Genomic DNA, 22,455 nt, shown 5'->3' with positions numbered 1-22,455 from the left:
CACAGAAAGGGGGACAAAGCAGCCACAGAGAGGAGGGACAAAGCAGTCACAGAAAGGGGGACAAAGCAGCCACAGAAAGGGGGACAAAGCAGCCACAGAGAGGAGGGACAAAGCAGTCACAGAAAGGGGGACAAAGCAGCCACAGAGAGGAGGGACAAAGCAGCCACAGAGAGGGGGGAAAGCAGTCACAGAAAGGGGGACAAAGCAGCCACAGAGAGGAGGGACAAAGCAGTCACAGAAAGGGGGACAAAGCAGCCACAGAGAGGAGGGACAAAGCAGCCACAGAGAGGGGGGAAAGCAGTCACAGAAAGGGGGACAAAGCAGCCACATAGAGGAGGGACAAAGCAGTCACAGAAAGGGGGACAAAGCAGCCACAGAGAGGAGGGACAAAGCAGCCACAGAGAGGAGGGACAAAGCAGTCACAGAGAGGAGGGACAAAGCAGTCACAGAAACGGCGGACAAGCAGTCACAGAAAGGGGGACAAAGCAGCCACAGAGAGGAGGGACAAAGCAGTCACAGAAAGGGGGACAAAGCAGTCACAGAAAGGGGGACAAAGCAGCCACAGAGAGGAGGGACAAAGCAGTCACAGAAAGGGGGACAAAGCAGCCACAGAGAGGAGGGACAAAGCAGCCACAGAGAGGGGGGAAAGCAGTCACAGAAAGGGGGACAAAGCAGCCACAGAGAGGGGGGACAAAGCAGTCACAGAAAGGGGGACAAAGCAGCCACAGAGAGGAGGGACAAAGCAGTCACAGAAAGGGGGACAAAGCAGCCACAGAAAGGGGGACAAAGCAGCCACAGAAAGGGGGACAAAGCAGCCACAGAGAGGAGGGACAAAGCAGCCACAGAGAGGAGGGACAAAGCAGTCACAGAAAGGGGGACAAAGCAGCCACAGAGAGGAGGGACAAAGCAGCCACAGAGAGGAGGGACAAAGCAGCCACAGAGAGGAGGGACAAAGCAGCCACAGAGAGGAGGGACAAAGCAGCCACAGAGAGGAGGGACAAAGCAGTCACAGAAAGGGGGACAAAGCAGCCACAGAGAGGAGGGACAAAGCAGCCACAGAAAGGGGGGACAAAGCAGTCACAGAGAGGAGGGACAAAGCAGCACACAAACAAAGAAGCCACACAAACAAGGGGACATAGTAGCCACAGAAACAGGGGACAAAGCAGTCCCACAAACAAGGGGGACATAGCAGCCAAACAAATGGGGGCCACACTTGTTAATAAGGGCACATGGGAGCCATAACTGCTAACAAGTGGGACAAAGGGGGCCACACTAAATAAAGAGGGCACAGGTGCCATACTATAAAGAGAAAATGGGTCCAATTTAAATATAGGGAAATTATATATAAAATACGTGCGTGTCAGGGGTTCCCCGAGATTTTAACATTTTCAAAATGGTCCCTCGGGTCAAAAAAGGTTGAGAAAGGCTGCCCTATATCCATAACAGGATTGGGGAATCACATAATATTATGCAGCAGCACTAAATGCACAGGATAGGGATTTCTTGCTAAAGATAATACAGTTGGGGGGCTGTTCAATCAGGAGTGACCATGTGACACACAGAGTAGGGATAAAGACCACACTACATTTCCCAGCATTACAGTAGAAAACAAATGTATTTAAAGAGGAACTTCAGCCTAAACATACTGTCATTAAGTTACATTAGTTATGTTAATTAAAATAGATAGGTAATATCTCTTACCCACCCTGTTTTAAAAGAACAGGCAAATGCTTGATTTCATGGGGGCAGCCATATTTTTGGTTGAAAGGAGGTGACAGAGAGCATGAGACACAGTTCCAACTGTCCTGATCACTCCTCCCAGCTGTTATGCAACGAGAACAGCATAGGAAATCCCATCATGCTTTGCACAGCATCAGGGGAAACATGCCCGGACAGGTTTCTTTGATGGGGCGGAGCTTAGCTTCTGTGCAGCTGAAAATGAGGCTTAAGTAAGAAAAACAAAGTTCTGATGCTGTGAAACTGTTAAACACCAAGCCTTTTCAGTGCTGAGTAGATGTTTTAGTCTGGAGGTTCACTTTAAGGTGGCAACAAAGGAGAGGTGGGGGGGGAGGGGCGCTGCACAGTTCACCGCCCACCTTATCCATATTCTATTTTATGTAAAAGAGATGGGCAGGAGATTGTGTCAGTCACTGTGTTGCTACAGCCTGCAGTGGACTTGGTAGTTCAAAGGAAAAGGGATTTTAGGACCCTGCTTTCTACACAGGAAGACAGTTGACTGTAGCGGTCCTGAAGCTGGATAGGTGTACAGCTGCAAGAAAGAACAGCTATAATACATATGAACTTTAGTGCCAAAGTGAATACTTTAATAGTTTACTTATGCCCCATTCCCACGCTCAACAGCGGTCTTTTATGCAGCAAAATTGTTGAACAACTTTTGTTGTGAAACAAGTTGAAAACACCTAAAAAAAAAGAAAAAGAAAAGTATTTTGCTATTGTTCAAAGAGCGGATAAGACTGATAAGAAGTCAATCCAACAGTTGGATTGACTTCTTATCAGCTCTTTGAACAATAGCAAAATATTTTTTTTTTTTTTTTTTTTTTTTTTTAGGTGTTTCAACTTGTTTCACAACAAAAGTTGTACAAGCATAAAAGACCGCTGTTGAGCCTATGTATGGGGCTTTACATTTCTTATCTTTTGACTTACAAATGTAAACACAAAATGGCCCTACTTTAATCCACATTACCTAAACCACAACAAAAATGAAGGGCATAAATAGTGGATTACTCCTAAAGCAAATCTGAGAAGAATTAATCCTTACCCGGGGCTTCCTTTCGAACTATAGGTACAGATTTCTCTCATCATGCCACTTCAAGGTTTCTTTATGCATTACCAACATTGCAATTCTCTATTGAAACAGTACAATGCACTTATAAACTAGTCTGTACCAGTAGTAGCTAGCATTTTCAAGTGTTGATGACTTACCTTGATTCATAAAACTGTTCTGAAGCGGAGGGCCTCCAAAAGAATGTCCATACTGCTGAGTAGTTGCGGGCTTTGAAGTATCCAGTGTTGTTGGTGGCCCTAAAAGCATTCCTGTTGTGGATGGTGCATGACTAGCCATAGACTGTGCATGGCTCAGGGGTGTTGGAAAATACTGCCAGTTGGATTGTGTGGACTGGTTTCCATGTGAAATATTGCCACTAACAGCCGGTGGAGCTGCAGCTAAACTCTGAGGGGGAGGTGGCATTCTGGGTGTCGATGATGCATTTGGAGGAGGTACCACTTGGGAAGGTCCATAGGGTGGTCTAACAGCTGTCTGCCCAGATCCCTGAAAATGTCCAGGCAATGGAGCAGTCTGAGGGCCACCATAATTGTATAGTCCAGTGGCCGCTTGTAGCGGTGCCTTGGCTGGCATCTGTTGTGGATATGGGCCGGAAAGTCTTGGATTGTAGTTCTGTCCCCCTGAAGGCTCTTGAGAATAAATCAAAGGGTTCTGAAGTGGACCTTAAAAAAAAAAGGAAGAATGAAAATAGAAGTGAGACTCTACTAATAGGTTTCAATATCCAAAACTTAACAATAAAACATGGACATCAACACATACGAGGTACGAACTTAAAACCCAAACAAAAACAATAGAACGGCCACTGGGGATGTATCTGTGTAAAAAGGGCGGCGGGAAATTTGGGCGCAGGGTTAGATGCAAATCGGCTGCCAGCCATTGATATAGCTTCAAAATATTTAAGGATTATAAAAAGTAAGTCAAATACAGGTCTTTACTTACTGTAGCATAAAAATCTCTGAGTTTCCACAAGCCACAGCATGTAAGAAACATATGCATCTACCAAACAAGTTATACAAATCAGATATACTGCAACTACATATTACATTGTACCATATGATAAATTAGCCTCCACAAAAGCCAAAGCAGTGCTGTGAAGGAGGTTATAGCTGCCACATGTACAAATATAAAGAAAAAAAAATGAAGGGAAAAATGCCAAAATCATTCCACTAGGCTACAGGACTTTCCAAACTGCTCCGCTAAAAAGCTGTGAGAAAATTCTGATTCTCTGCTGCACTGATAAGGAGGAATGGAAAGGCCCGTGCACACGTCTGTCTAAAACGACGGATAATGAATGAGTGAGACGATAGGCGTGTGTACAGCGGCCGTCGACCCACGTGCCATCAGCCCAGCGGTACAACTCACCCCGCGATGGCTGACCGCATTGTCCACACTGCTGCCCCATATGATGTCACGCACCCACTGCTCCATTGTCCCTCCGCATAACAGAACGCGTCGTCAGCTACATAGCTGGCACACATCTGTACAGGCCGGCCAGCGATGTCGCTCTAGGGGGATCAGGTCCTGATCCCTGATGGGTGACATAAAATCAATAGATGCTAGCATAATATTGCCCCTGTTTAACTCTCTAGTAAGGCCACATCTGGAATATGGAATTCAGTTCTGGGCACCACATTACAAAAAAGATATTGCAGTTTTAGAGCAGGTGCAGAGACGAGCTACAAAATTGATACGTGGGATGGAAGGTCTCGCTTACCAAGAATGGTTAGATAAACTGGGTTTATTTAGTCTAGAGAAAAGACGCCTTAGAGGAGATCTAATTAACATGTATAAATACATCAGAGGGCAATATAATAGCTTGGCGGATGAGCTTTTTGTCCCTAGGCCTTCTCAAAGGACTAGAGGACATGAGCTGCGCATGGAGGAAAAACGTTTTAGCCATTTATTTAGGAAAGGGTTCTTTACAGTAAGAGTGATTAAGATGTGGAATGCATTGCCACAGGAAGTCGTTATGGCAAACTCTATACCTGCATTTAAAGGGGGCTTAGATGCTTTCCTTGCGTTGAAAGACATCCATGGCTACAATTACTAGGTTATGCCTAATGATGTTGATCCAGGGATTTTATCTGATTGCCATCTGGAGTCAGGAAGGAATTTTTCCCTTTTGGGGCTAATTGGACCATGCCTTGTGGGGGTTTTTTCGCCTTCCTCTGGATCAACAGGGGTATGTGGGGGACGGGCTGGAGTTGTACTTTGTACTGGTTGAACTCGATGGACGTATGTCTTTTTTCAACCAAAATAACTATGTAACTATGCACTTCAGCTCCGATACAAAATATAGGAGCACAGGAAAAATACAAATCAACAGAATTGCTTTGCAACTTTATTGCAATCTGGCAATTAAAAATAAATAAATAAATAAATAAAAGTCTCCAACTTTTTTCCCACTCCCATTGTAAATCACAATCACAAAATACAGCAATCGCACTATACACCCATCAGGTTGCACAAACATTGAGGCAAAAACATGGCAGTGGAACAAAAAAAATGAAAACACACAATTTCTTAGAGCAAATATGGGGAAAGAAGGTCTCTGGTTGCTTTTAAAAAAAGTTTAAAAAAAAAAAAAAAAAAAAAAATCAGAAAAAAAACGAGGTGGCTCACCTCAATGACGAACACTTTGTAATAACAAAAGATTTTATTAAAGGGAAGGTCCGAGCAAAAAAAAAAATAAAAAATATATATATGAGTTTCACTTACCTGGGGCTTCTACCAGCCCCATGCAGCCATCCTGTGCCCTCGTAGTCACTCACTGCTGCTCCAGTCCCCCGCTGGCAGCTTGCCGACCTCGGAGGTCGGCGGGCCGCATTGCGTGCATTTTTACGCATTCCTGCTCGTGCAGGAACATTAACACATACATTTTTACGCATTACTGGTTCAATGCGTAAAAATATACGCACTGAACCAGTAACGCGTAAAAATGTATGTGTTAATGTTCCTGCACTGGCGGGAATGCGTAAAAATGTATGTGTTAATGTTCCTGCACTGGCGGGAATGCGTAAAAATGTACGCAATGCGGCCCCCGACCTCTGAGGTTGGCAAGCTGCCAGCGAGGGACTGGAGCAGCAGTGAGTGACTACGAGGGCACAGGATGGCTGCATGGGGCTGGTAGAAGCCCCAGGTAAGTGAAACTCATTTTTTCATTTTGCTTGGACCTTCCCATTAAAGAGAAACTCCAACCAAGAATTGAACTTTTTCCCAATCAGTAGCTGATACCCCATTTTACATGAGAAAGACAATGATTTTCACAAACAGACCATCAGGGGGCGCTGTGTGACTGATTTTGTGCTGAAACCCCTCCCACAAGAGGCTCTGAATACCGCGGTACTGCTGGCAAACTGCCACAATGTAACAATGTTCAGAGACAGGAAATAGCTGTTATTAGCTGTCTAACAGACAGAGCAGCTAGAAACAGCTAAATAACCTGCCCACAGTAACAATGTCACCATGTAATACATGTCAGAATGTGAATCTGGGAGAGGAAAGATTTTACAATGAGCAAACACTGACTAAATCATTTATACATAATTATGGTAAAAAATGAAGCACTTTTTTTACTACATTATTTTCACTGGAGTTCCTCTTTAAGCATTGCGCGTTTCTCAAGTCTGAACCCACTTCCTCAGGCCAATAAGAGTGCCAAGTGAAAAAAAAAAACACATCAGCACAGGGAGCCTATAGAGAGGAGGAAGCGGGCTCACTCGCGAAACGCGTTGCCTGTGCTGAATAAAATCTTTTGTTATTACAATGATTGTCATTGAGGTAAGCCACATCATTTTTTTCCGATTTTTAAGGAGAGCGACCGCATCCAGGTCTGGTTGGGCCACCCCGAGTGGAGTGGGGTTTATAGTCTCCACCTGCTTCCTGTGGTCGGTTGCCCCTCTGCAAGCCACCTCTGTGAGTAGTCATTTACTTACCCATTGTTACATTTGCATCTAAACATATCACACTACTGGGCTCCAGTGTTTCTGTTTCCCATGTCTTTCTCCAGGGTGCCAAAACATCCCCATTGTACTACATTTCTTAGAGGAAAAGGACCCCTTATCACTATTCAAAGAACATATAGAGGTAAGCTACGTACACACATGCGACAACGATCGTTCATTGTCAACGACTAACGAACTTTTAATTGATGAAAGAACAACCTAAGTAAAGTTAGTTTTAAAAGGTGTGTAACGATCAGATCGTTAGAACGAACGTTACATCACGTAAAAGTAACTATTGCGCCTGCGCATAAAAATGAAAAGTTTCATGGAGAAATAGTGAAATGCGCATGTCAAGCCTAGTACGAACGACCGTTTCCAACGATGTACTACTTTTGCAAACGATCGTCGTTGGGAAAAATCCGCCAAGCTAGATCATTCGTTTTGATTTTGAACGATCTAGCTCGTCCGTCGTTAGACTTTATGGTCGTTGGCTGCTTTTTTTCAAACGATCGTCGTTTGAAAGGATCGGGGAACGATCGTTTCAAACGACTATAGTCGCATGTGTGTACGCACCTTAAGGCCCGGTTCACACTGGCACGTAATCCCTGTACAAACTGATCTGTTCTCTAATCAGATTGAATCAGAGAGGTTTGTCTCTTGGTTGAATCTGCCCAATATCCCTAGATGTATGGGCGCGGTTTCCTAATGTTTCAGAACAAATCCACGAAACCTTTTGATTTTCTTCGGCCAGAGCTTGGACTTTCTCTGGTCAGGGGTGTGGTTCAGCAAACAATGAAATAAAGTCTGCCAATTTGAAGCAGGTTAAAGCGGACCTGAACTCAGGACTTCCTCTCTGCTTTAAAAGATGCACAACAGCATAACCTTTAAAGAAAAAACATTTCTTTGTTGCAGCTGATACAAATCCTGCAATACATCTGCACGGTTTCTACTTCCTGCTTTCATTAAAGCAGACAAATTGTTAACACCCCGTGCTTTCAAATGAGCTCATCTGCCGTGGCAGTCAGCTGACAGGGTAGAGATCAAATTACAACTTGTGATTAGTCACAGATGAGGGAGACAGACTGGCTAAACTCACTAAATACATACAAGGTGCATTTCTCTATGTTTTCCGTCTGTCCTGAGCAAGAGTTCAGGTCCACATTGTAAAACTTTATCCATTCCTGAGTGCAAATGCAGAGATATCACCTAAGTTCACACTTCATTCTTATAGCTAGCCTCATCCAGCAGACCACATAAACATGCATGTACATTTATGAAACTTATAAATGGACCAATCAAGTCCCACCCAATTAATTGGTCTATTTTCAAGCTGTATAAAATGTACACACAAACTTACATAATGCTGCATTAACGCAAATATTTCAATCCCTAATAAAGAGTATAAACCAAAGCCAGGCAATCTGCATTGTTTAAAAGGACAAATATGGCAGCCTCTATATCACTCTTACTTCAGTTGTCCTTAACAAAAAAAAACCTGAAGTAAAAGTAAAAGTAGGAAATAAAGAATCTAGTACAAAATGTTTCCTGGAGTCCCTGACTCTTATTTTTAATTTAAAGGGAACCAGAGACAAAGCACCCTCATGTATTTTACCATACATATCAGTGGGAACATTAGAGAAAACACCTACCCTGCTCTGTTTCATTCTTCACTGCTCAGCCTGCTTGTTATCAGCCCTGATAAAATCCCGGACTGAGAATTCAGTCTGGCTCTATTCAGGAATCATTATAGCAGAGTCTGTCTTCTCTGATGTTTTTTCAAGCCCAAGCCTGCCCCCTTGTGGCTTTGCTCGGGAATAATTATAGCGGAGTCATTATAGCAAAGCCAGACTGAATGAGTAGTCAGGGATTTTATCAGGGCTGATTAGAAGCAGGCTGAACAGTGAAGAATGAAACAGAGAGCAGGGTAGGCGTTTTCTTTAATGTTTCCACTGGTAAAATACATGAGGGTGCTTTGTCTCTGGTTCACAGGACTGAAGTTATAAGTCTGAAATGTGAAGGGCAGCCATGTCACGCACCTATAGGAAGTATTTGCACAGTCTCAGAGTAGGGAGGAGCAGTTTCATGTGTGAGTGCTCTGCTCAGGTCATCCGCTTACACATATACATGGGCACAGTTATGCTTCTCTTGAAACTGTGCTCATTCATCCCCAACAGAGTTTTATGGCCTATAATTAGTTTTCAGGAAAGCTGGTGCTAAAGTTCCACTGTACATATAAAGCACTGGTTTATTAACTCTTGCAACAAAAAACAAAAACAGAAGCCCCGTATCTACACACCGCAATTCACATGCAGCGTTAGTTTCCAAAACAGGCGCGGCACCTGTGATAATGCAAATTCACATCTGAATCCCCCTGCTTTGCCAATGTGCGGCAATTAGGATTCAGATACGTGCCCAAAAAATGCAGCAGACTATCCTTATCCCCCCGCACACGACTCGTAAGCAGCCTATTCATTTGAAGGCTGCAATTTAAAATCCAAAATCGTGTGAGGGAGAATCCCGTTGTATGGAAATACAGCTTAACCCATTAGCAACTTCAATAGAGTCATATCCTTTGAGATAAGTGCCCTGCTTTTGACCTCAGCTGGAAGAACTGGCAGAACTTGTGCTGTAAATTCTTGGAATGCTTTGGCCTAATAGTAAGTCCTCTGTTATTGTCTCACACTGCCCCCTAACGAGAAGTGGCCATAAATACACATTACAGCAGTACTAAGAAGAAGGGAAATGTAACAAATAAGAAAAAAAAAAAAAAATTGGCCTGGTGCACTTGCAAGCCTATAAATAAGTTGGCTGCTAAAGGGTTAAAGGAACACAGGCAAGTTCTAAGTAGGTTACTCTATGTAGCCATGCTTATCTCATCATGCCACTTCGTGTCAGCTTTGAAGAAGTGTACTACATGGGAATTGACTTTACATTGCACTGCTTATACAGTTTACTTAGAGAGTCTGAAGCCTTAAAATCTCTTTTTACTTACAATTCCTCTTTAGTATTATGCCGCTAGCTGAAACGCCGCATTCCCACAGCTGAACTATGCCCCTGTACCCCCAAATCCCGGGGCAGAGCTTTCCGCTGTACCTCTACCTCCAGGCGCGTCAATCTGTGCGCGGATCTCCGCCTCGCCCCGACCCTTTCAGTGAAAAACAGAGCGGCGGGGAGAGGCGGCGATCGGAGCAGATTGACGCGCCTAGAGGCAGAGCTACAGCGGAAAGCTCTTCCTCTTACAAGAAGTGATCCCTGGATTTTGCCCCGGGATTTGGGGGTAAAGAGGCATTGTTCAGCCGCGGGAATACAGCGTTTCAGCTAGTGGCATATTACTAAAGAGAAATTGTAAGTAAAAATAGATAATTTTAAGGCTTCATATGCGTTTTTGATGTGTGCGTTTTTAAAAACGCAGGTTTTGTTGCATAATCTTTAAAGCCATATTTTCAAGACTGCCACAGTTACAGATAGCTGAAAGTGCTGCAAAGGTCATAAGGCTGCACGTTACACAGTGTTACAACCCATTTACAGCACATTATTGCTTAAAGGACAACTGTAGTGAGAGGTATATGGAGGCTGTCATATTTATTTCCTTTTATACAATACTAGTTGCCTGGCAGTCCTGCTGGTCTATTAGTATGCAGTAGTGAATAATGCCAGAAAAAAGCATGAAACTAATCTTTCAGATCTGACAATGTCAGAAACAGTCTGCTGCATGCTTGTTCAGGGTTTATGGCTAAAAGTATTAGAGGTAGAGGATTAGCAGGACAGCCAGGCAACTGGTATTGCTTAAAAATAAATAAACATGGCAGCCTCCATATACCTCTTGCTTCAGTTGCCCTTTAACTTTTTCTGTATAGAAATCTGTACACCCTGTTGCCTTATCCACGTTCAGTGTGTAATCTGCACTCACTATGGTAATGGCCTGGCAGAACAGGAAGCAAGTGAACCCAAAACTCTTCAGGTGAATGACGTTAAAGAGAACCCGAGGTGGGTTTGAAGAATATTATCTGCATACAGAGGCTGGATCTGCCTATACAGCCCAGCCTCTGTTGGTATTCCAAACCCCCCTAAGGTCCCCCTGCACTTTGCAAACCTTCATAAATCACAGCCACGCTGCTGACAAACAGCTTGTCAGAGCTGGCTGTGTTTATCTCTATAGTGTCAGTCTGCTGCTCTCCCCGCCTCCTGCAGAACTCCAGTCCCCGCCTGCATTCCTTCCCTCCCTGCTGATTGGAGGGAAGGGACGGGGGCAGGGACCGAAGCTATGCAGGAGGCGGTGGAGCAGCTGAGACTGACACTAAAGATGTAAACACAGCCTCACAGCACGGCTGTAATTTATGAGGGATTGCAGAGTGCAGGGGGACCTTAGTGGGGTTTGGGATAGCAACAGAGGCTGGGCTGTATAGGCAGATCCAGCCTCTGTATGCAGATAACATTCTTTAAACACACCTCGGGTTCTCTTTAACACTCTGTAGAATCAACAGAGGCAAGATGGGTCAGCACTCCTTTGAGTATGTGTTATTACTTATTAAATCATGTGCTGGAAGATACAACTCCTATACATATGCTATGCATTCAGACTATCGGTTTTCTTTTTCAAACATTCAGCTGTAATATTTGAATATGCTTCCTGTAAGACGCCACCCACCTCCAGCAAGGATGTCCCTGGTTGGTGGCAGGTTTCTTAGAGGGTGCAATATGACTCCTCCCAAAATAACTAAATGTAATTCAGATCAGATGCCTGGGCAAGTTAATTCATGATACACAGAACTACAAATCATGGCTTTTCTCCAGATACCATTTACACACCTTGGGAGTGTGTTTGCTTGTAAGAGTAAAGCCTTGTACACACTTGCCTGTTCTCCGCTGAGATGGCCCCAATCATCTGCCTAGACCAAGGACAGTCTATTGTGTGTACAGGTGACACCTTAAGATCGCTTAATAATTTTGCATGCCGGACCTGTAAGCGGCAATCAATAGCCGAGTCCAGTGCTCTTCCTTTACTCGCCTGACAAAAGTCACTCATCGCATGCGGTGCATGAGCCCTCCACCCCATAGCAACAGACATTACTCTGCTATTGCAGAGTGTGGCATTTGTACTGTGCTCAGCTCCCAATCACTTCAGAGAACTAGTATTGTGCATGTGTATGCAATGTATGATGCTGACCAGTACTAAAGAGGTTGTGCCTAAAGGATACCCGAGGCAAACTGTACAAAAAGAGGGAGCAGGAGTACAGGAGTTCTCCTGCCCCGCACTCCCCTCACCTCCGTCCCCTTGTAAAAGAACCTATGAGTGTTCTAAAGCGCAGCGGCATGTCCTTGACCACGCACCGGTGACCAGGAACCCTCTGCATATGCGCACTACAAATGGTTACGTAGTGTGAATGCAGAGTGCTAACAGCCACGGGAATGGGCGACCGCAGTAGTCACATGACAAATGACAGCACTGGCAGTTAACCCCTAGCGCCATGTGCTTTACAGCGGTAATGCGTGCTACCATAGCAATATGCTTGTTAACCCGGTAACGCACGTTGTGCTGAGTGTCAATGGCCGGTGCTGCCCCTGCAGAGTTTACTGCATCAAGCTCTTTATCTTTTTTTATTAATTTGTTTTTATTGATATCAATAGGCTGCTTCCTATTCACATGCGGAAACAAAACAAGCCTGCCGCATTTTTCTGGACATTGCATTTGAATTTCCATGACCACGTATTGGAACGCCAGGGGGATTCGGATGCCTCATCCATCTCTGATACAGTCGCCGGAATACCGTAATAACGATGCCTATATGTGCAATTCAAAAGCCAGTAAAACATAGTTAGGGGCCAGTTCAACTGAAAATGATTTGGAGAAAAAATGAAAACTAAGGTGCCAGCTGTAATTTTGAAGGCGTTTCAGCTATCCGTCTTATAGATGAATTATTGCAAGTTTCCTTCTGTTTTAAGAAGGCAAAATTACACCAAGCATTATTAGTAGGAGGGCTTTTTGGCCTCTTATCCCCCTATACATTCCTAGTGGTTTGGGTCACCCCGAGCTGCTTGGTTATTCTGCCATATTAATCCCTGCCATGTACTGATGAGGGCCAAAAGCCTGAAACAGGATGTCTACATGTGGGGTTGGTGTGGCTGTGTAAGATTTAAAGCTATAGGCTTGCTATACACCAGCGGTTCTGGATTCTCGCCTGGCTTACAGGGGCGAAAAGAGATAATTTGCATATTCAGTAGCCGTGCATTGTGGGTAACCGCAAATGTTCACTCATAGCTGAATTATTGCAAGTTTCCTTCGGTTTTAGGAAGGCAAATTACACCAAGCTATCAGTCTCCTGAGATTTGCCCAGCCCTGCAAATAGCGGAATGTTAGCCTTTCCTGCTCAATATAACTTCCACGTGATAAAAGTAACCAGCTTTTCTCTGCTGAAAAACAAACCCAAACAATAACCCTTTCACCTCCATGGCTGGCTGAGTCATGCTCAAAACAGCTTCCCTGCCTCTTACATAAGCTTTTCTCTTTCAGCCAAAAACTTGAAAAAAGTTGAACTGTGAATCCTCATTCAGGCCTGGTGCACACCAAGCTGCCGCCTGTGAAAACTCTTGGCTAATGTATCTCAATGGGATGGTGCACACCATCGGTTTGAGGTTTTAGCAAACCGCAAACGTGGCTCCTGCAGCCTTTTTGCGGTTTGCAGATGCATTTCTGCCTCAAGCTAAAGTACAGAAAAGCTCATACAGCTCTGAAAAACGCTAGATCAGAGCGATTTTCCAGGCGTTTTTGTTACAGAAGCCGTACAGCTTTACTGTAACAATATATGAAATCTGCTACACAAAAACGTTCCAAAAAGGCTAGGCATGTTTAGAAAACCTCTATACATGCCTAGAATCGCTCTGAAAATCTGCTTAAAAAACCTCTAGCGTTTTACAGATCTGCTAGAGGTTTTTAGTGTACACTGGGCCTCAAAAGAGTTTTCTTCAACTGTTAGGGCTAGTTTCCACTAGTGCGGTGCGGAATCGCCTGCATTCCACCGCGGACGAAATCGCATGCGGGTGCGATTCTGCATGCGTTTTTGCCGCGATTTCGCATGCGATTCCGCATGCGATTCCGCATAGGTAAGGTATATGCGAATTTAACCATGTCACTGGCAAAAAACGCATGGTCACCCCGCATGCGATTTCCCTATTAGATACATTAGCGGCGATTCGCGCACATTCCTTCCGCACGCGAAATCTGATGGCTCTGCCGTGCAGATTTCTGCCGCACCAAAAAACGCTCCCGCAGCCGCACAAGTGGAAACGGTCCCATCCACTTACATTGCCTATGCGAATCCGCGTGCAGTGCCCGCATGCGGATTCGCTATAGTGGAAACGAGCCCTAACTCTATCCTAGGCCAAAGAAAATAAATAACTATATAAACACCAGAAACCGGTTTCCTAATTTTCCTTTTTTCTTTTTAAAAACATTGATATATAGACACTGAAATGCATGTTTAACTTTGCCAGAAACCAAAGAGCTTAGCTCCCTATGATTGCATTTGTTATAAAGGACATATCGAGTACTAAAAGGTTACGAAAGGAATCATTTTTGAAATTGTACTGAAAACCGGTGTTTGCCTACCTGCTACAGTGGTCCTCTCACTTTAATACTGTGACAGTCATTTACTTAGACCAGAGACAAGAGGAGTGCAGCTGTGTTTGCTTAAAAAGGTACCTGACGCAACATGTGACATGATAAAAAACGTTTATGCACAGTTCCGACTGTTCTACACAGAACTGGCCTGTGTCCTTTTCTAAACATTTCTTCACTGCAATAGTTAATAACTCAGTGTTTTATTAATGCAGAGCTGCACTGCAGCAGCAACTCTCTAGAAAACTAGGCTAGAAAACCAAATGTTCAAAAGGCTATCATTTCTCTGTGTGTGAACAGCAGCCATGTCAGTATGATGTTGTATATGGCTGAGCCTAGATTAATCAATCAAAGTAAAAAAATATATAATTAGTAAGGGCTCGTTCACACTAGGGGTGTTTTTGCCCTTTTTTCAAGCGCAGGTGATTTTCAAAATTGCCCTAAAAATGCTTGTGCAATGATTCTCTATGGGAGAGTTCACATCTGAGCGGTTCATTTCCGATAAGCTCAGCAAAGCAGTGCCTGAGGCGATTTTGCCTCAATGAGAGGTATAGGAAAAATGAAAAACGTTCACAATATCACTTTGTACAGCGATTGCGTTTGTATTTATTCCTTTCCAGGTCAGGTCAGGGAGTGAATTAAAAAAACGCTCTGGAAAAGCACTTAGAAAAGCATTTTTAATGAAAAAATGCACCGCCCACCCAAAAGCCGGGAATCGCAAAAAAACAAAAAAAAAAACACTAAAGTGAACGCTAAACGCGATTGGAACACAATGTAAACAAGGCCTAAAGGGCCATTAAATATTATTTCTACAAATGCAACCATTTCTCTCATAAGTTTACTTTCTGTTCAGGTTTGCTTTAGCCAACAGGCAAGCACTAGAGCAGTGGTCCTCAAACTAAGGCCCGCGGGCGGAATGCGGCCCCCCAAACCAAAATGTATAACTTATAGATGTGTCCCACTGCACCATTAAATATCGGCGGCCGACATATAGAATAGCAGTGCTGGCACCACCCATCCGCATGAAGCCAGTGAGCAGTCATTCGCTGGCTTCCAATCCAGTTCTGCATCAGGTGACACTGCTGTCCAATGGGATGGCAGGTTGTCATCTGAGTATATTCACTGTCTGGTGCACAAAGAAGTTCTTTGGACACTGCAAGAATGAATGGCTTCTGCTGTGAGTTCTCCTCCGGGCATGACTGGAAGGAATCAATACCTAGATTCAATGTAATGTTTAACATAATTTTATGTATGTACTGGCCGCCCGGCAGTCTAAAGTATGTTGACCCGGCCCTTGACCGTAAAAAGTTTGGGGACCTCTGCACTAGAGAAAAGGCAAAAGTGCAAACCATTGCCCTTTTAACCACTTGAGGACCGTGGTGTTAAACCTCCTAGTGACCAGGCTATTTTTTACTAAAAAGGACACTGCAGCTTTAAGGCCAAGCTGAAAGGCCGCACAACACAGCACACAAGTGATTCCCCCACTTTTCTCCCCACCAACAAAGCTCTGTTGGTGGGGTCTGATCGCTCTACAGTTTATTTATTTTAATAAATATTTTATTTTTTTAATAATTGTGGCTATTTTTTTTTTATTTATTTATTTTGCCCGGCTCCCTCCCTCTGCCAGCCACTCAGCATGATCGGCAGTTATAGGCTTCAGCCTATGACAACCGATCACTCCCCAGCCTATGAAGGGGACAGCCTTGTCACATGGCTGTCCCCAGTACAGCGCTGCTGCAGATCGCAGCACAGTACAGTAATTAGACGGCAAAACCGTTGCGCCGTCTAACAGTCAACGAGCGGCGATCACCGCTGGGAGACTGAAGATGGAGCCAAGCTCCTCCTTCCGAGCAGGAGATGCGCACGCAGCCTGCTAGCCCCATAGAAGGCCGTTCAGGTCAATCGGCGTGGAGCGGTCCTGGGGCTTCCACCATGGCGTGGAGTGGTTGGCAACAGGTTAAAGTTATAGGGGACAAAAAAAAAAAAAAAGCAGCAAGCAGATACTGAAGGCTAGTACACACTAGCAATTCTGATTGCCCAACGATTGGTCAATTTTACCACCTCCATGTAGTATGAGGGCCACACAGATTTTCAATTCTATGCAGATTACATAGGTAAATGGTCATACTACATGGAGGTGGTAAAATTGACCAATGATTGGCCTATCAAAATTGCTAGTGTGTACTAGGCTTTACCCAAGGAGAGGGAAGCCTCTGGGTCCTATAGAGCCTTCCCTCTCCTTAGCTGGTCGCCTAGTCTAAGCGGCAGCTCCCCCGGTAGCAGTATTCGACCAATCAGTTGCTCTCTGTTGCCGCAGTAGGCTTCAGAACTCTTTAGGAGCCGAGTGCTCCTGAAGACGAGCGCCCCCGTACTGCGCATGCACTCGGGCTCCCGAAGACTTCCAATTCCTCATGCGGCGGGGGGTTCAAACAGGGTGACATCGCTGCACCGAGGGCGCCGTGAGAGCAACAGTAAGGCTCTATAGGACACAGAGCCTTCCTTCTACTTAGGCAAGTATCTATGTTTTTTTTAGGTTCCCATTGAATTTAAAGAAGCCCAGAGATTTTGCAATTGAACTTTTTTTTTTTACTCACCCGGGGCTTCCTCCAGCCCCATAAGCATGGATGCGCTCCTCACCATCCTCCCGTTGTACGCCATTCGTTTGCAATCAGCCCACGTAACTGGCTCAGTCGGCTCCAGTCTGAGTCAGCCGCATGCGCAGAAGACCCAGTCTCATGTCACTGAGCCAGATAACAAGGCTGATTGCCGCTAAATGGAGGACCGTGGAAGGACGGCAAGGGGCGCATCTATGCTTATGGGGCTGGAGGAAACCCTGGGACCTGGGATTGTAAAATATAAATAAATAAATAAAAAAAAAGTTGTAGTGTGCCATCCCTGGTACACTTTAAAGGATGCCTGAAGCGAAAAGCAAATGGATCTTTCCATATTTAATTCCTTTTCAACAATACAAGTTGCCTGGCAGTCCTGCTGTGAGACTGGTAAAAAGGGCGCTGGACATTTGGGCACCACCATAGACTGTAATGTGACTTAGTGGCGCGCTCAGAGCGTAATTTGGGTGCCTGCAAAAGACGGAGCCAAAACTACAAAAAAAACCAGTGCAATTCAACCACTGAATTGCATCTTACCCCTGAGTCAATAGCAGCCTGGATGAATAGTAATCTACACTACTAAGAAACTTGCAGGAGCAGGGTGAGACAATTTTCACCCTGTGTCCAAATTTCTCGGCTCCCTTTTTACATGTATACGCCCTGCTGGTCTCTTTTGCTGCAGTAATGTCTGAATCACACACCTGAAACAAGCATGCAGCTAATCTTGTCAGAAGCTTTATCTGCATGCTTGTTCATGGTCTATGGCTAAAACAATTAGAGGTAGAGGATGAGCAGGACAGCCAGGCAACGGTTATGCTGGGTACACACTATGAGATTTTCTGGCCGATTTACTGTCAGATCGGTTATTTCCAAAATGTTCGATTTGCTTTCCAATCGATTTCCGAGCACTTCAGTCTTCTGTTGTACGTTCTCCTTTCTCGTCCTGTATACTTCTTTCTTCCACCATTTTCATCTGCAAGTGTTTTTCTTCTTTGAAACTTCTGCTCTTCCATCCTTTTCATATCTTCATAGCAGCTTGCCATACACCTTCCATTCCTGCCGCAATACTGATCAGGATTCCATTGCACTTCATGCCAGGACCTCCTTTTCAAGTTCCTCCAGGAACCTTTTCAAGATGGTAAGCGCTTGTTCACACTAAGGCCTTGTGCACACCAGAGGAGTTTTTCTGAGCGTTTTGAGTTTTTAAATCTGCTGCTAATGTTATCCTATGTGTCTGTGCACACTGGAGCAATGAGGTTTTGTAAAAAAAACCCATAGCATTACATTGGGGAGAGCTTTTAGAGGTTTCAAAAGCTCTTCCCAATGTAATGCTATGGTTTCTTTTTTACAAATCTCATTGCTCCAGTGTGCACAGACACATAGGATAACATTAGCAGCAGATTTAAAAACTCAAAATGCTCAGAAAAACTCCTCTGGTGTGCACCAGGCCTAAGAGCAATTTCGTTGTTGTTGTTTTTTTAAAGAGAACCCGAGGCGTGTTTAAAGAATGTTATCTGCATACAGAGGCTGGATCTGCCTATACAGCCCAGCCTCTGTTGCTATCCCAAACCCCACTAAGGCCCCCCTGCACTCTGCAATCCCTCATAAATCACAGCCGTGCTGTGAGGCTGTGTTTACATCTGTAGTGTCAGTCTCAGCTGCTCCCCCGCCTCCTGCATAGCTCCGGTCCCTGCCCCCATCCCTTCCCTCCAATCAGCAGGGAGGGAAGGGATGCAGGCGGGGACTGGAGTTCTGCAGGAGGCGGGGAGAGCAGCAGACTGACACTATAGAGATAAACACAGCCAGCTCTGACAAGCTGTTTGTCAGCAGCGTGGCTGTGATTTATGAGGGATTGCAGAGTGCAGGGGGACCTTAGGGGAGTTTGGGATAGCAACAGAGGCTGGGCTGTATAGGCAGATCCAGCCTCTGTATGCAGATAATATTCTTCAAACCCACCTCGGGTTCTCTTTAAAGCGCTGGCGATTTTGAAAATCGCCTTAGAAGCGCTTCTGAAATGTTGCTCTATGTGAGTGTTCTCACATGAGAGATGAGCTTTCTATCCAATCGCAAATGCGGCTCCTGCACCATTTTTCTGAGAGTTTGCGATTGAATAGAAAAGATAGGAAGAATCGCTAAGCGCATGAAAAAGTGCTTCAAAAGAAAGCAATTTTCTGAGTGATTTTAATGACTAAATACATTGAAGCAAACAGATCCCTTCCTGACTGACGTCAGGAAGTGAAAAAAAGCATTGCTACACAAAAGCGCTTAGAAAAACGCAAATCCCTCTGAAAGGGCTTAGAAAAGAGCTTGCAAAAATCAGGCGATAGCGCTGGCGATTTATAATGTGAACAAGGCCTCAGTGTGGGTGAGTGCAGAAAAGACTGTGGAAGGAAATTCTAGACAAGGGGAGAGGGGAGTCCTGAATGCAAGAAGGAGAAGAGGCTATGACAGGGGTTCTCAAATTGCACCCTGGTGCGCCTCGGCATGCATCCCCATCCTTTATGCAATACCATCAGGTAATGCAACCGCACATTGATATACAACGTGGCTGCATTACCTGCTAGTTAACCTTTAGTCCCGGCAACCATGGTTGAATTTGAACATAAGAGGAATCGCAGTGCCTAATAAGCATCACTAGCTACTTGGAGTGAGTCGTCACCTGCTAAGGGTCATAACTGCATTTCTGTAGTTTTTGCCGAGGGGTGCCTTGAAAAAATTTCAAAGCCATCAAGGGTGCCCTCACCCAAAAAAAAGTTTGGTAACCACTGGCCAATAAGATAGGAAGAGAGGGGAATGTCGTCAGCGGAGCGGAGGTTGCTTGTGGGGAGCTATCTGGAGGGAAGAGTAGTAAACTGTATAGGGCTTTGTAAGTAACAGGATCAATATTAGACTCCATAAAGAGCATGCAAAATAAATGATACACAACTACGAACAAAAAAAAATTAGAAATCAAATAATGTGACTGACAAAAATAAAGGCATCAGCAAATTTGCAGAAGGGATTATTCACGGACGGGATGAATTTACTGTACCTTGTGCCCAGCTTTAGGCCAGAAACCCACTAGGAGCGATTTCTAATCGCTAGCGATTTGAAAAAGGCCTTACTAATGCAATGCTATGGTGGATTTTTATAAAATCAAATCGCACCCACAGCATTACATTAGCAAGAGCTCAGAAAATCGCTCCTAGTGGGTTTCTGGCCTTACAGCTGCTAAAGAGCACTCTAGGTAGTGCGATTACGCTGCATTTCAACTGATCTGCACAAATGCCAAGAGGACAGGGGACAATGCACTTCAAATCCAGGAGCAACAGTTTTACAAGTAGGCTAAAATTCAATGTTCAAGGCTCAACGGTTACCATAAATATTACGTTGCAGTTATTGCTGCAAAAGCAATAATCTTTCTTTAAATTTGTGTTTAGCCAGGTTTTCCGCTGCTTTCAGGATTTGAAAGGAAAGGTTTACCAAAAGTGCTGTTTCTGCCCCTGTAAAAAAAGTTTTCCTTTTTCTAATCCAGCTAGGTGAAGAAATCTACCACAGCATGTTTAGCACAAACTTAAAGTGAGACATATGGAGGCTGACAAATGTATTTTCTTTTCAACAATGCACCTTCCCTGGCTGTCCGGATGATCCTCTGCTTCTAATACTTTACCCATAGACCTTGAACAAGCATGCAGATCACAGTTCTGCCCAGCCACTATGCCAACACCTCCCTTCTCAGGAGTCTGCTCTCTTATGTACAGTCATAAGCTTCTCAGGCTTAAAGGATACCCGAGGTGACACGTGACATGATGAGATAGACATGAGTATGTACAGTGCCTAGCACACAAATAACTATGCTGTGTTCCTTTTTTTCTTTTTTTGCCTGAAAGAGTTAAATATCAGGTATGTAAGTGGCTGACTCAGACAGGAAGTGACTACAGTGTGGCCCTCACTGATAAGAAATTCCAACTATACAACTATTTCCTAGCAGAAAATGGCTTCTGGAGATCAGGAAAGAGATAAAAAGGGTCAACAGTTCATAGATTTTAGCTCTGGCATACTTCAATGGATGTGTCATTGAGCAAAAACAATAAAAAAACAGTTAAAACAAACTTAAAAAGTAGATTTAAACATAAAATAAAACTGTGGAATATCTTAAAAAGCAATTTTAAGGAAAAGGAAGATAGATACAATTGTTTATTTCATTCGTTTATTTTCGCATCAGGTGTCCTTTAATGGACAACTGTAACGAGAGGGATATGGGGGCTGCCATATTTATTTTCTTTTAACCACTGGCCGACCGCGCACTCATACCGCGCGTCGGCAAAGTGGCAGCTGCAGGACCAGCGACGCAGTTCTGCGTCGCCGGCTGCAAGCTAATTAATCAGGAAGCAGCCGCTCGCGTGAGCGGCTGCTTCCTGTCAATTCACGGCGGGGGGCTCCGTGAATAGCCTGCGGGCCGCCGATCGCGGCTCGCAGGCTAAATGTAAACACAAGCGGAAATAATCCGCTTTGTTTACATCCGTACAACGCTGCTAACAGTAGCAGCATTGTACCAGATCAGCCGGGGATCGCTGTCACATGACAGATCCGTTCTTGTGCAGCATCGGATCTCCGAGGAAGGGGGGGGGGGGGGGGGGGGAGAATTCCGCAGCAGAGGGGGGCTTTGAGGTGCCCCCCCCCCCCCCCGCAACACCCAGGCAGGCAGCAGCGATCAGACCCCCCCAGCACATCATCCCCCTAGTGGGGAAAAAAGTTGGGCAATCTGCCTGCACCCTGATCTGTGCTGGAGGCTGTAGAGCCCACCCAGAACAGATCAGCTAAAACAGCGCTGGTCCTTAAGGGGGGGTAAAGGGTGGGGTCCTCAAGTAGTTAAAGTGGTTTCGAGAAACTTTTACTCATTGCATAATTGTGTTCCTTTCATATAGTTTATAGGGCATTCCTCACGCCAAATACTTTGTTTTGTTTTAACACTCGAATTCCCTTTAAACTAAACAAGCCTCGCCCACAGCTCCTTTTGTGCTTTGGCATTGTAGCAAGGGCTTATGGGAGCTCAGTCTGGGCAGAAGGAGGAGGTTACAAGCCATTGATTTTAGAGGCAGAGTGGAGGAGGGAGGAGGAGAGGGGACTGAATTTACACACAGGCAAGCTGATAGCATCTCCAGCCCTCAGCCTGTGACAATGTGACAAGCAGAACATAGCTGCCCTCATTGTATCACGGGAATAAATAATCAAACTTTTGAAGCTCTTTGCAGCTAGGTAACCTGTGTAAACTATGTAAACTTTAGATAAGATATATAGACAAGCTACTTGTTAAAGTTTTTCATCTCAGATCCGCTTTAGGCAATAGTGTCCTGGCTATCTTGCTGATCTTCTGCCAATAATACTTTTAGCCAGATACCCTGAACAAGTATGCAGCAGATCGGGTGTTTGAGATTAATATCAGAGCTGACTAGATTAGCTGCATGATTCTTTCTGGTGTTATTCAGACACAACTGCAGCCAA

The 22,455-nt window shown here is 44.6% G+C and overlaps 1 protein-coding gene across 1 annotated transcript in view; it reads right to left on the bottom strand.

Moving 5' to 3' along the window:
- The window catches only part of SEC24A (SEC24 homolog A, COPII coat complex component), a 93,872-nt gene that overhangs the window by 61,130 nt on the left and 10,287 nt on the right, over positions 1 to 22,455 (bottom strand). The window contains exon 2 of the mRNA XM_068277915.1: positions 2,944 to 3,465. Coding sequence (XP_068134016.1) covers positions 2,944 to 3,465 — 522 coding nt within the window. The remainder of the gene's footprint in view (positions 1 to 2,943; positions 3,466 to 22,455) is intronic.

Source organism: Hyperolius riggenbachi, chromosome 3 (genome assembly GCF_040937935.1).
Source record: "Hyperolius riggenbachi isolate aHypRig1 chromosome 3, aHypRig1.pri, whole genome shotgun sequence".
NCBI lineage: Eukaryota > Metazoa > Chordata > Amphibia > Anura > Hyperoliidae > Hyperolius > Hyperolius riggenbachi.
This window is presented reverse-complemented; position numbering and strand designations above follow the sequence as displayed.